The following is a 13,798-nucleotide window of genomic DNA, read 5'->3' on the forward strand; positions in this document are numbered from 1 at the left end:
GATGGGCTAGTGTCACGTTTCATCCCCAGCAGCTGCGTAACAGAGGACTCTCTGATCTACGGGCTGTTCCCGGGGACGCACACAGAAACCAACTTCCGCTGCTGCTGGCAGACCATCAACTCGGTGAAAGACGCTCTTTGGTCGGCCCGAAACTTGATGATCTACCAGCACATGAAGATGTCCGTGGGAGAATGCTGCCGACTGGCACATTCTCGGCTGCAGGAGTATGTGCTGAGGGACGCACTGAAACTCGGTGCAGCCACCGCAAGAGCCTGGGGGGAAGGACCACAGTATAGGTTTCTCCACCCGTGGGAGTGGGCGGGGTCGGAGGGGCGGGGAGTATACCCCTCAACAATTATGTGGTAAGGTGAACAACTGGAGGGCCACGTGGGTGGCCATAAGTGTTGTTATGTACAGACTATAATGGAAACGTATGTAAAGGATGGAAAGTTACTGAATTGTTTATTGTATATAATTTTATTTTTGAATAAAGTATATTTTGAAATAAAAAAAACTAACAAATTACCCTTTAACTATTTTTGGTATAGTAACCAGTATTGAGTATCAGTTGAAAATATAAACCGAGATGAACATTAAATATAACTTTCCATTTATTTAAACTTTACTCTGGTAAGAAAATTCAAATAGGAGCTAATTTCGTTGCTCTTTACAACATTCCATTGGCAGGGTGGAGATACGTCTCTACCAAAGGTGATGTAAGGCGCTCCTTCCCTCAGTTGGCCTGCAGGTCACCCTTGGGCAAGGGGTAGCACCTGTTTAGCAACCCCTCCCTCCGATCAGGGTCACGTGACACCATGGGAGCAGGTGGTGGATGGTCACATGAGTATATCACAAGTCCTGGTTATGAGACCACTGACACCAGGCAGACAATCTCTGAAGTGTATTGTAAATACACTGCCCAGAAGAAGGCAATAGCAAACCATTTCTGTAGAAAAATTTGCAAGAACGATTGTGGTCACAAATATGATCGCCCACGTCATACAAAGCACATAATTATGATGATGATTTACAACACACAAGTGATATGCTGACATAAAGCATCATATACAACAAATGCAAAGGAAAGATTTAAATTTTAAAACTTTAGAACAGCCTAGTGAATAATAGGTGGGTATAATGGGAAAATTTGGAATTACATTCTCAAAACAAATATCTTATTTGAGAATACTGTAATTGATATTACAAATAAAATGGATAATTAAATGACCTGCAGTCTTTCAAAAATAATCAATAAGCTCCTGACATTAAATGGTATTTCATATAGGTAATTTGTAACTTTGGTACAGATCTTTTTTAATAGATATGAAAGCAGATATTTAAAAAAAAAGTAAAAACTCAAATCCAAATCTCTTTGAAAACGTGACAGAACATTAACAACTCCATATAATACAATAAGATACTGCTCAAAATTCATTGAAAATATAAGAGGTTTAAAACAAAAGTAGTGATAAAGCTTTATTGTCAATAGACAAACATTTTGCATGAAATGAATAAAAGATTGTTATTAAAGCTCTTTGGAGATTAGAATTTTCCTATTTTCCTCTCACCCTAACTCATTTCTATTGGTTAACACAATAGAGACAGCTGGATCAGGATACACCCAAGAGCCTGTGTGAGTTATATTTGGATTGACATTTAAGTATGCAACAATGAAAAGCAGATTTATTGTTATTACCTACCTCAATGTTTTACCTTAGTATTCTGACTTCACATAAATAGATGAAATCAATTCGGCCAAAAAGTAACACCTCAAAGGGCATAACCCTTGAATACACACCAAAGATTATTTTGCTTTATTATAAAACAATACAATGTGGTATAATTAGAATAGCTTGTTTAATGCATTGAGTTTCCCTTATCAAATGTTTGTATAAGGGCCATTATAACATAAGAAATATTTTTAAAAATTGGAACACAAATAATCATTCTTTCTTTCATTGATTAATCATATGAACTCCTCCAACAAAGACAGTAAAAAAAGTGTAAAAGTTAAGTACAAAGTGATGTCTAACTATCAATCAACCCCAGACCCATTACACCCCTGCATGATGGATTTTGATCTCCCCAATCTCTATTTATTTCTGGTTAATCTCCCTATATGCTGCCTATCTTACTATCTATTTCCAGCACTTACTCTTTTTCTTTTAGATATTCAATGTGTGCATCTTTAAAGTTTTCTGTCTACTTCATTGAATACAAAATAGAAATAGAGGTATAAAAATATTAATACGGTCCTACTGTTCAAATTACTGGGAGCTCTCAAATGCTGACTTACCAAGGTCTTCACATACTTTTAGTCTCACTGAACATGATATTAAAGCTGTTTTCTCTGCACCTTGTAAGATTCCTGGTCAAATCAATAATACATTTAAACTGGTTTTCTACATGTCCAATGACTGATGCACTATAAACTGTCCACTGTGTGCAATTGGCAAATGCACGTCCAGCAGCTGATTCTGGAACTTCAGGTCCTTAGCATGCTCTAATAATATGGACGTCAAGCCAGGATCCTGCAAAGCACTGACCTGTGCAGAACTTGCATTAAAAATGCATCAAAGTCAGATTATGCATTTTAGAATCTGTGCTTAATTCGGAGAAACAGCTTGACAAATGATACTGAAGCTGGCTCTTAGACATGAGAATCTAACGACTACTGTGATAATATATCATCATCATGTGCTGTGTCCTATGATGTAGGTGATCATGGTCTCACGACCATGATTGTTCTTGGCAAGTTTTTCTTCGGAAGTGGTTTGCCATTGCCTTCATCTGGGCAGTGTCTTTACAAGATGGGTGACCTCAGCCATTATCAATACTCTTCAGAGATTGTTTGCCTGGCATCAGTGGTCGCATAACCAGAACTTGGGATAAGCACTGGCTACTCTTCTGACCATTCACCTCCTGCTCCTGTGGCTTCACATGACTCTGATGAGGAGACTAAACAGGTGCTCCAACTTACCCAGGGGAGACTTGCACGTTAGCAGAGTGAAGGAGCACCTTACACCTCCTTTGGTAGAGACGAATCTCCACCTCACCACCCAAATGATAATATAAAAACAGCCAAAAATTGTTCTTCTAATTACCTGAGCAAGGGGGGCAATTAAATTTTCATTTTGTAAACACAGCCTTTTTATTCATTTGAACCTCTTTAGGAAGAGAAAGCAAGGATCGTCACGCACTCCAACAGCTGTAGTTATGCTGCAAAGTGTAATTCTGCCTTGCTATCTAATCACAGTGTAGTATGCAGTTTTTTTTCAACAAACTGCCTACTCTCCACAGCTGAAAAGCTGTGTATGAAGCAGCATAATTGGCCATTAACAATACAAAAGCATGGATTCACTAATACTTACAGTGGCTTGCAAAAGTTTGGGCACCCTGGTCAAAATTTCTGTTACTGTGAATAGCTAAGCAAGTAAAAGATGAACTGATTTCCAAAAGGCATAAAATTAAAGATAACACATTTCTTTAATATTTTAAGCAAGAAAACTTTTTATTTCCATCTTTTACAGTATCAAAATAACAAAAAGGGAAAAAGGCCCGAAGCAAAAGTTTGGCCACCCTACATGGTCAGTACTTAGTAACACCCTCTTTGGCAAGTATCACAGCTTGTATACACTTTTTGTAGCCAGCTAAGAGTCCTTCAATTCTTGTTTGGGGGATTTTCGCCTATTCTTCCTTGCAAAAGGCTTCTAGTTCTGTGAGATTCCTGGGCCGTCTTGCATGCACTGCTCTTCTGAGGTCTATCCACAGATTCTTGATGATGGAGGACCATGGCAAAATCTTCAGCTCGCGCCTCTTGAGGTAGTCCATTGTGGATTTTGAGGTGTGTTTAGGATCATTATCCTGTTGTAGAAGTCATACTCTTTTCATCTTTGGCTTTTTTACAGATGGTGTGGTGTTTGCTTCCAGAATTGGACAGGGGTTCTTTTCATGAAATTCTGCACCCTTTTTTCTCCAAACATACCTTTGCTCATTGCGGCCAGAAAGTTCTATTTTAACTTCATCAGTCCGTAGGACTGGTTTCCAAAATGCATCAGGCTTGTTTAGATGTTCCTTTGAATCTTTTGAATGGAACTTTTTGGCTGCAATGAGCAAAGGTATGTTTGGAGAAAAAAGGGTGCAGAATTTCATGAAAAGAACCCCTCTCCAACTGTTAGGCACGGGGAACATTTACTGGTAGAGGGAAGAATGAATTCAATTAAATACCAGCAAATTCTGGAAGCAAACATCACAGGGTCTGTAAAAAAGCTGAAGATGAAAAGAGGATGGCTTCTACAACAGGATAATAATCCTAAACACACCTCAAAATCCACAATGGACTACCTCTGGAGGCGCAAGCTGAAGGTTTTGCCATGGCCCTCACAGTCCCCTGACTTCAACATCATCACGAATCTGTGGATAGACCTCAGAAGAGCAGTGCATGCAAGACAGCCCAAGAATCTCACAGAACTAGAAGCCTTTTGCAAGGAAGAATGGGCGAAAATCCCCCAAACAAGAATTGAAAGACTCTTAGCTGGCTACAAAAAGCGTTTACAAGCTGTGATACTTGCCAAAGGGGGTGTTACTAAGTACTGACCATGCAGGGTGCCCAAACTTTTGCTTTGGGCCCTTTTCCTTTTTTGTTATTTTGAAACTGTAAAAGATGGAAATAAAAGAAGTTTACTTGCTTAAAATATTAAAGAAATGTGTCATATTTAACTTCATGCCTTTTGGAAATCAGTTCATCTTTTACTCGCTTAGCTATTCACAGTAACAGAAATTTTGATCGGGGTGCCCAAACTTTTGCATACCACTGTATTTGCCTTGTAAAAACATCAGATAAACTCATTGAAAATGATCATTTAGAAATAATTCAATGACTTTTATGAAAGCATTGAAAATCTTTTGCTAGGACTTGTTTGGAATTGAGTAACCTTTTATTTCAATATCCATGGAATCTCAAATTTGATTATTTTAGGAATGTATTTTTGTAACTTAAGTTCATCTGATGCCATCTCCTTAAATCTGCCAGAAGTTGCCCATGGTGCTTCTACCCATTGCTTCTTGCACTTAGCCAAAATTCTATCAGCTGTGCTTCCTCTTTTATTCCAAGGGCATCAGTCTTCAAGTTGTGAAGTAGCACTGTATCAAACAGTTACTGGATGATTCTAAAATCCAAATTCAGTGGTTTGGAATGGTCTTACTGCACTGACAAGCTCGCATGGGGATCTTTCAGACTTCAGAACAGAGTGGTGACAGGGGCCATGCTATTTGCCGAATATTGAAAGGACTAAATAGAGTGGAAGAAGAGAGAAGATTTCCTATAGTGGAGGGGGCACAGCCTCAGAATACAAGGACGTCCCTTTAGAATAGAGATGAAGAGGAATTTACTTAACCAGAGGGTGATGAACCTGTGAAGTTATTGGGTATATTTAAAAACAGAGATGGATAGGTTCTTGATTAGTAAGGGTGTCAAAGGTCAAGGGAAAAAGCAGGAGAGTGGGATTGAGAAGGATGATATCTGCCATGATAAAATAGCAGAGCAGACTTGATGGACTGAATGACCTAATTTTGCTCCTATGTCTTATCATCTTTACTTAATTCTAAGCTATACACTCAAGTTGCAAAGGATTATCAAATTTCATAAATTGAGTTAGTGAATAGTTTCTTGGAAGGTTACACATGATTAGTTTTGGAATATAGTTAAACTTTTTACTACAAAGCACAAGTTCAAAGCCTTTACTAGGATCAGAGTTGCAGGCATAAGACAAGTATTGTGGACATTTTAAACTTCCTTGGCTGACACTTTATATTATGGGAGGAGCTCTTCTGGAGTACAAACACTGGAACCCACTGTATTTCTACTATAAGGACCTTGAGCACAATACACCACAAAGTTTGGAGCAAAAATGTATTTTCTTTTAAACCCACCCAATGACATTTGACATGGCAATAGAAGCCAGGTTGTGCATATAAATGGATGTAGAATTTTAACACTCCAAGAAAACTACTGAAAAACTAACCAATCTTTTCATGGAATTTGACAAACCTCTATGATATAGATGCACAGTTCATTTTAAAATTAAGTAAAACTCCCAGCCCTCAGCTTGCAACAATTGCATCATTAGCACTACTTAGACCAGAGAGACCATTCCAGGTCATTGAACTGTGTGGCTTTCAATGATCCAGAGACCAAGTCTGATAAAGTACAGTATAACTGGGTTGTCATCGGAATAAAGAGGTAATAGCAACAATGAAAGGCAAATTGGCTAACTGACAGGAAATAGTGAATAGGAGCAAGAGGTTGTTTCAGCGACTAAATGAAAGCATGCAGTGGTGTTCCTCGTAGGTCAGCACCAGAACAATTGCTTTTCATAATAAGATTAGTCACTAAGACACAGATATGTGGGATCATTTCCAAATTTGCAGATAACCTAAAACTTGCAAGTGTAGTGAACTGGAAGAAGGATTGGGATCATCTTCAAGATAATATACTGTATATAGTATTAAGTTTGATTTAATGGATGGGCACATGACAAATGAAATTTAATGCCGAAGATGCCAAGTGTTAAGTTTCAATAGGAAGAATGAGTAAATGCCTTACAAACTCAAGGACACAAATACAAAGAGAGCACAAGAATGGCAAAATCTGGTGGATATATGCATAGGACATTGAAAACAGCAGGAGAGATTGAGAAAGTGGTTGCAAAGACTGCAGGATCATGACTTATGAACACAAGTGGAGAGTATGAATGCAATGGCATTGTAACAGTCATTTATAAAATACTGATTTTGCCAGAGCCAGAGAATTGTGTGCAACTCCTTTGCTTGCATCTTCGGAAACAGCTCTATTTTCATCTTTAATATCTCTATTTTTTCCTTTCTTTTGAAGACCCTGACCTGGAGTTACATGCTGACTACAGTTCTTTGTGGGAATGGAACCTGCTCTTGGGGTTTCACAACTGGCTGTTATTTGTCATACCAAGGGCTTGACCTAAGAGTTCAGCTCAGCTTTGGAGGCCTAGGATCTTGGGGCTCTGGAGACGGGCAGATCGGAGGTTGATGTCCCAGACCGGTGTGTCGTGGGAGCTGAGACCTCAGACCTTTGGGCACAGAGCTCGAGAAAAGCGATGCAATGGACTTTTAACATCGTAAACAAATGAGCTGTTCATTATGTCTCCCTTCTTGCTGTGAAACAGAGACACCTCTTTCTCACTTATTAGGGAGAGAAGAGAGAGAGCCTGTGGTATGTCGAATGTCAGGTGAACAACGTAATCTTTGGAGTACTGCAAGTCTGTGTCTTTACTGTTGCTTTTGCTGCATGCTTGAGTGCTCGGAGACAGGAAACCTTTGAATGATTCTCAGGATGAGGGACTTAGTTTACACAGAAATTTACACTGGGATTGTTCATCATCATACAGAGAAGGGTGAGAGAAGATCATACAGAGGTAATTAAAGTCATGAAGCATCTAGACAGTGTGTAACGGTCAAGAACTGGAGACAATTAGTAAGCATCCTGATAGAAACATCTCAAGGGTGATAGAGGTGCACATTAGTTGAAGAGCTCTAACTTATTCAACGTTCATTTCTACAGCTGGATGAATAATAGAAAATTGCTTTTGTGAGGAGAGTGAAAAAAAAATCAACAAATGATTCAAACCACCTCCTCAAAGTTCAACATTTATACTTGGTTACTGGCTGCTTGGGAGGACTTTGTTGTGGCATTCTAGGATACGTTACTGGTGGGAGATTTCATGATGACAAGGTGGATGTGAGGGACCATGTCTCTTATTTGGCTGTTGCAGTATTTACAAATGTACCATTTATGCATTTAGGTGGAAATTCCTCTTCCCGTGCAAAGAAGATTCATCAGTTATCAAGCAAATACTTTACTCTTGCACTTAAACCTGCATTTACTACAGTTGTTCTTGGTTAAGAGGTTCAATTTTAGTTAGCTAAACTTGCATAAACCTGTAGAATTGACACACAATCTGGTTAGGCAATAACTAGAATATGCTTCCAAATCTGCCCATCTCACTTTAAGTGAGTAGGTGGCAGAAGAGGAAACTTTACAGAAATTACTTGATGTGGGACAGAGAGAATGGGTACAAATCATACAAAATCTCCAGAACGTCACGTAAACCTGTAAATATTTGCAAGTTCACTCTTTACAATAACTTTCCAAATGAGAACATAGCTTATTTGTATTCAAAAAGTTAGGTTATCAAAGAAACTAAAAGAAAACTAGTGTTCTTTGGTTGAAAGTAAATAATGAACATTTTAAGATCCTTAATGTTGTTCACTAATTGACTCTTATTCAGTTTTCAGGACTGATGAAATCAAGCAAATTATGGAAACAAACACAAAACTCAGAATGCTCTGTATTTAAAAGAGGAAAACCAATATTGGTGTGATGCTAGGGAACAATTAACAGAACACAGTCTCTTAAAAAGCTTGAATATCTGTGTTTTCATATTCATGATTAAAAGCATCAGGATCTGGTTAAACCTGGTGAAAATAAAACAAGTTTCACTCTGTAACCTTCAGAAATTATTTAGACTGTCAACCTGATCAACCTCATAAAATAATGTGCGCTCCTCTGGTTTAAGGACAGGATAATAAAAGCTGAGAAGCAACAAAGCTTGTTTTACAACTGTTTGCGCAAGATTACTATTGGATTTGTCTCAATATGAAGCAAAAAGGGCAAAGGATTAATTACATTATGGTGTATTCCATTTGTCTGGAGTTAATTTTTTATGGAAATGATTCTAATCTCAATTGGAAGTCCTTGAAATATCAAAATTATATAGTAGAGGAAGAGAATTAGTTAGTTCCGTTTATTCCTTACCAGACCACAGTTGATCGAAATGCCTTCCTTTGCCCTCTCCCCTGTTGCTCCAGTTCGCTTCAGCCTTTCTGAACCAGCAAGGTCAACAAAGTGGAATTTGGCTGAGAGTGTTTCATACTCATTTACTGGCTGTGATTCATGGGCCACTCCATTTATCTCTCCATTCACCTAAAGGGCAAACATGGCAAAGCAATACAACCTCAGGTCGTTCAAGTGAAGTCATATGAAATGAATGAGCTTTACTTATCCTGAGATGCTCTGTGTACAATGATCACTTTTGAATTACTTTTGTTTCTGTCAAAAACCAACAAGCTAACCCAAAAATAAGCTCCACAACAGTAAAAGAAGTTGGAGACACAAGGGACTGCAGATACTGGAAGTTGGAGCAAAATTCAAACTGTTGGATGAACCCAACAGGTCGGACATCATTTCGATAGTAAAACTGATAGTATTAAGTATCAAGACCCTCAAACTGGATTGAAACAGTAGACGGAAGACAGTCAGCATAAAAGGTGAGGAGAAATGTTGGGAGCATGAGCTGCCAGTCAATATCTGGATCCAGGTGAGGAGCAGTTGATTGGCAGATGGAACCACGAGGGAAAGGAAAGGGGGGGAAATGGCAATAGAGGAGGAAAGATAATTCATGGAAGCAACAAGGGGCTGCAGATTATGGAATCTGGTAAGAAGGGAAGGGCGGGAGGTACAGTGGGTAGGTGGGAACAACGGGGGAGGAGACGCAGTGGGAGGATGTGGTGGAGGGTGGGATTTGGGTGGTGTTATTTTGGAAAGAAGGGTGTGCACAAGAGTGTCTTGGTAAATCAGAAGGAAGGGCCAGAAAAGGATCAGGTTACCTGAAGTTAGGCAATTACATGTTCATGCTGTCAGTTTGTAGACTACCTAGGAAGATATGAGATGCTTTTCTCCTAGTTTACATTTGGCCTTATTCTAGCAGTGGAGGAGGCTGAGGACAGGAGATTGCTGTGGAAATCAAATTTGATCGCTGGCAGGTAGTAAGAGTGGGCTCCCTTACCTCTGCCCCTCTGATCTCAATGCAGGAGCCTGCCAGGGCTGTGTCCTAAGCCCTCTCCTTTACACTCTGTATATCCATGACAGCATCGCCAACCACAGCTCCAATCTGCTAAATAAATTTGCTGATGATACTACATTGATTGGGTTTATCTCAAATAACAACGAGGCAGCCTAGAGAGAGGAAGTCATCACCCTGACATAGTGGTGTCAAGAGAACAACCTCTCCCTCAATGTCACAAAAACAAAGGAACTGGTTATGGACTACAAGAGGAATGGAAACAGGCTAACCCCTATTGACATCAATGGATCTGGGGATCAGAGGGTGAACAGCTTTAAGTTCCTCGGCATAAATATCACCGAAGTTCTCACATGGTCTGTACATAACAGCTGTGTGGTGAAAAAAGCACAACAGTGCCTCTTTCATTTCAGGCTGCTGAAGAAGTTTGGCATGAGTCCCCAAACCCTAAGGACTTTCTACAGGGGCACAATTGAGAGCATCCTGACTGGCAACATCACTGCTTGGTATGGGAACTGTAATTCCCTCAATGACAGGACTCTGCAGTGAGTGGTGCGGACAGCCCAGTGAGTCCGTAGATGTGAACTTCCCACTATCCATGACATTTACAGAAACAGATGCATAAAAAGGGCCTGAAGGATCACTGGGGACACAAGTTACCCCAACCACAAACTGTTCCAGCTGCAACCATCCAGGAAACGGTACCGCAGCATAAAGGCCAGGACCAACAGGCTCCGGGACAGCTTCTTCCACCAGAACATAAAACTGATTAATTCACACTGATACAGTTGTATTTCTATGCTATATTGACTGTCCTGGTGTACATACTATTTATTACAAATTACTCTAAGTTATACATTGCAGTTAGACAGAGACTTAATATAAAGATTTTTACTCCTCGTATGTGAAGGATGTAAGAAATAAAGTCAATTTAATTCAAATGGGAATGGGAATTAAAACAGAGCTCTGCATGGCACAGCACACAGAGCACAAGCAATCCTATAGTCTGCACTCAGTCTTGTTGAAGAGCGATGTGGTAATATGGTAATTGGCACTGTAACTAACATTCACAGCCCTGGATTTTGTTTATTTAGAGGCGCAAGCTTGAAACACACTCTCACGATGGGGGGAATTAGTTGATAATGGTAATCATGAAACTACTGGACTGTTGTAAAAATCCAACTGGTTTACTTGTGTCTTTCAGTGAAAGAAATGTGTCGCGTTTATAAAGTCTGGCCTTCAGGTAGCCTTAATCCCAACCCTATCACCACCAGTATGATAAAAATTAATGAACTTGCGTTATCGACTCTCAGTAGAAACACAACTTTCAACTCCTGTCATTCAAAAGAAGATAAGAACAATCATCATATTTCATAGGAATGCAAATAAATTCCCTTCCACTTTAAAATCAGAAACGCTATTCAGCATTAACCCCATTCGAGGAACATACCATATCTTGTCTTGAGCAGACCCTCATTTGACAGACATGGACTGTAAAAATAGCATGGGAACGGGAACTCTCGGCATTCATCTGTGTGCTTGCAGTGGTGCGAGCGAGAGCTCCCAGCTTCAAGCACTGTATCAACTGCAAAACAAAGAGTAATTATCCTATCATCTGCCCTCTGCTGATTTAAATTAAGCTCACAAACCTCATCAATGCCACTGGATATTCCCAAATGTAGCTGCCTAAATCATGGAGGAGATAAAGTGTCATTAGTAACTCCCTGTAGTTCAAAACATATATCATATTCATTATAAAAGACAAACTCTCAACCATATACAGTATATTAAAGGAAGATCCAATACTTTAGCAAATTCTGCAAAATCTAAGTTAATTGGTAGTTATTTGTGTCATTGGATGTCATGTAATTCTGGTTCCAGGTTCTAAGAACACAAAGAATAAGGGACAAGGTATTCATCATCTTAATACCTTACAGCTTGTTTGGATTCACATACATCAGCTGAAGTCGCTTTATTCCAATGAACAGTTCCACCACTGATGGATGCTTAAGCATCATCTCCATAAAACAGCCACAAATTAAATTCAAATATTTTGAGATAATTAGTCAATAGGTTCCATCAAAGCTGAAATGGCAGGAAAAATTGAATCCAAAAGAAACAAAATAAATAGAAAGAAAATATCTTCAACATTTTTTAAAGCTTACAAATAAAAAGATATGTATACATATATTACCTCTCTGCACTTTGTTTGGTGCATTGGGCGGCAACCTCAACGTTTCTTTAGCACTTGTCTGTTTTATGAGGTCAAGTTGCTCGCTCAGTGCTGAACCCAGCACGGATGGAGAGTGTGCAAGAAGCTGGTTGGATTCCAACCTGAGACTACTCGTCCTGAGGTCCGGTGCAGATGCCACTACACCACCAGTCGGCTTTTACAAGCATATACCATTTATTTTATTTTATTGAGGTAGAGTGCATAATAAACCCTTCCAGCGCTTTGAGCCGCACTGTCCAACAATCCTCCAATTTAATCCTAGCCTAATCGAAGGACAATTTACAATGACCAATTAACCTCCCTCCCAACCAGTACACCTTTGGACTGAGGGAAGAAATCCACGCAGTCACTGGGAGGATGTACAAACTCATTATAGGCAGCTGTGGGTATATTTTTAAAATTAGAAATCAATATAGGTTTGCAGAAACTTGAAATAAATTAATGGCTGAAATAGTCATTACAGATTTCTCTAATGACCAGGTAACAGAAGCATAGTTGAAAACTGCAGGGCCACAGATGGGAAGGTACCCCCTTTGTTTCTTTGTTAGCTAGCTAAAGGGATGCAATAGAGTGGCTTTCTGTGCTAGAGTTATTGTGAACATCTGGAGGGGCAAATGTTTCAGTCATCCCTAGTCCTTCCACAGCATCTACCCTTCTGCAGGCTGCATTTACAACCATTTCAACCATAATGCTTCTTGTGGCCAAACAGCCTTGCAAAGTGTAATCAAGAATGAACACAGGCAAGTTTTTGGAGGGTTTCTGCCACCAGTGAAACCAAACGCGAGCAAGGCTCAACACTTTTGGGCAAGGGGGGTAAGCACACTTGAAAAGAGCTAAACTTTTTAATTGAATTTAGCTGCCTGGACTAGAGGACATGTCTGAAGAAGATAAGCTGAGCAAGCTAGAGCTTTTCTCTTTGGAGTGAGGGAGAATGAGAGGTGACTTGATAGAGGTATACAAAAGGATAAGAGACATGGGTAGCCATGGACTTTATCCCAGGGTGGAAATGGCTAACACAAGGGGGTAAAATTTTTAAGGTGATTGGAGGAAAGTATAGGGGGATATCAAAAGTAAGTTATTTTACACAGAGAGTAATGAGTGCATGCTATGCCCTGCTGGGTGTGGTGGTAGAGACAGATACATTTGGAGCATTTAAGAAACTCTTAGCCAGGCACATGGATGATAGAAAAAAACAGAGGGATATGTAGGAGAGAAAGGTTAGATTGATCTTAGATTTGATTAAAAGGCTGGTTCAACATTGTGTGCTGAAGGGCCTGTAGCGTGCTGTAATGTTCTATGTTCTATATCGCAATCTATAAAGGTATGAGAAATAACTGTATTAATAAAAGTGGTTAAACACTGTTTATCTTTATATAAATGCACAGTTTGGTATAGTCACTATTTTCTAGCAATAAAAATGGGAATTTAAATCCAGTTCTAGATATCACATTCCGAGGTGCAGCATTTCAAAAAAAAAAACCACATCATTAAAAGATCATTTTAGATGGAGAATAGTCGTATCAGGTCACATATGCTGACAAATCATCATAGTAAATTGAAAATAGCAGAGGTTAAACTAAGAAGGGTAATCCACGTCATGAGGAAGATTGAATGACAATAAAGAACTCCAGCTCCTGCTCTTGGCAGAACAAATCAGCATTCATTACTCTCA

General features: G+C 39.4%; 1 protein-coding gene across 3 annotated transcripts in view; it reads right to left on the reverse strand.

The window, feature by feature from the left end:
- kif21b (kinesin family member 21B) overlaps positions 1 to 13,798 on the reverse strand; it is a 163,362-nt gene that overhangs the window by 75,686 nt on the left and 73,878 nt on the right. For all 3 annotated transcript variants that reach the window (XR_010020103.1, XR_010020102.1, XM_063065499.1), the window contains exons 5-6: positions 11,344 to 11,478; positions 8,849 to 9,016 (exon numbers count right to left, since the gene is read on the reverse strand). Coding sequence is in view for 1 of the 3 variants with exons in the window: in XM_063065499.1 (XP_062921569.1) it covers positions 8,849 to 9,016; positions 11,344 to 11,478 (303 nt within the window). In the remaining 2 variants the exon portion in view is untranslated. The remainder of the gene's footprint in view (positions 1 to 8,848; positions 9,017 to 11,343; positions 11,479 to 13,798) is intronic.

Source organism: Mobula hypostoma, chromosome 13, assembly GCF_963921235.1.
Source record: "Mobula hypostoma chromosome 13, sMobHyp1.1, whole genome shotgun sequence".
Classification (NCBI taxonomy): domain Eukaryota; kingdom Metazoa; phylum Chordata; class Chondrichthyes; order Myliobatiformes; family Myliobatidae; genus Mobula; species Mobula hypostoma.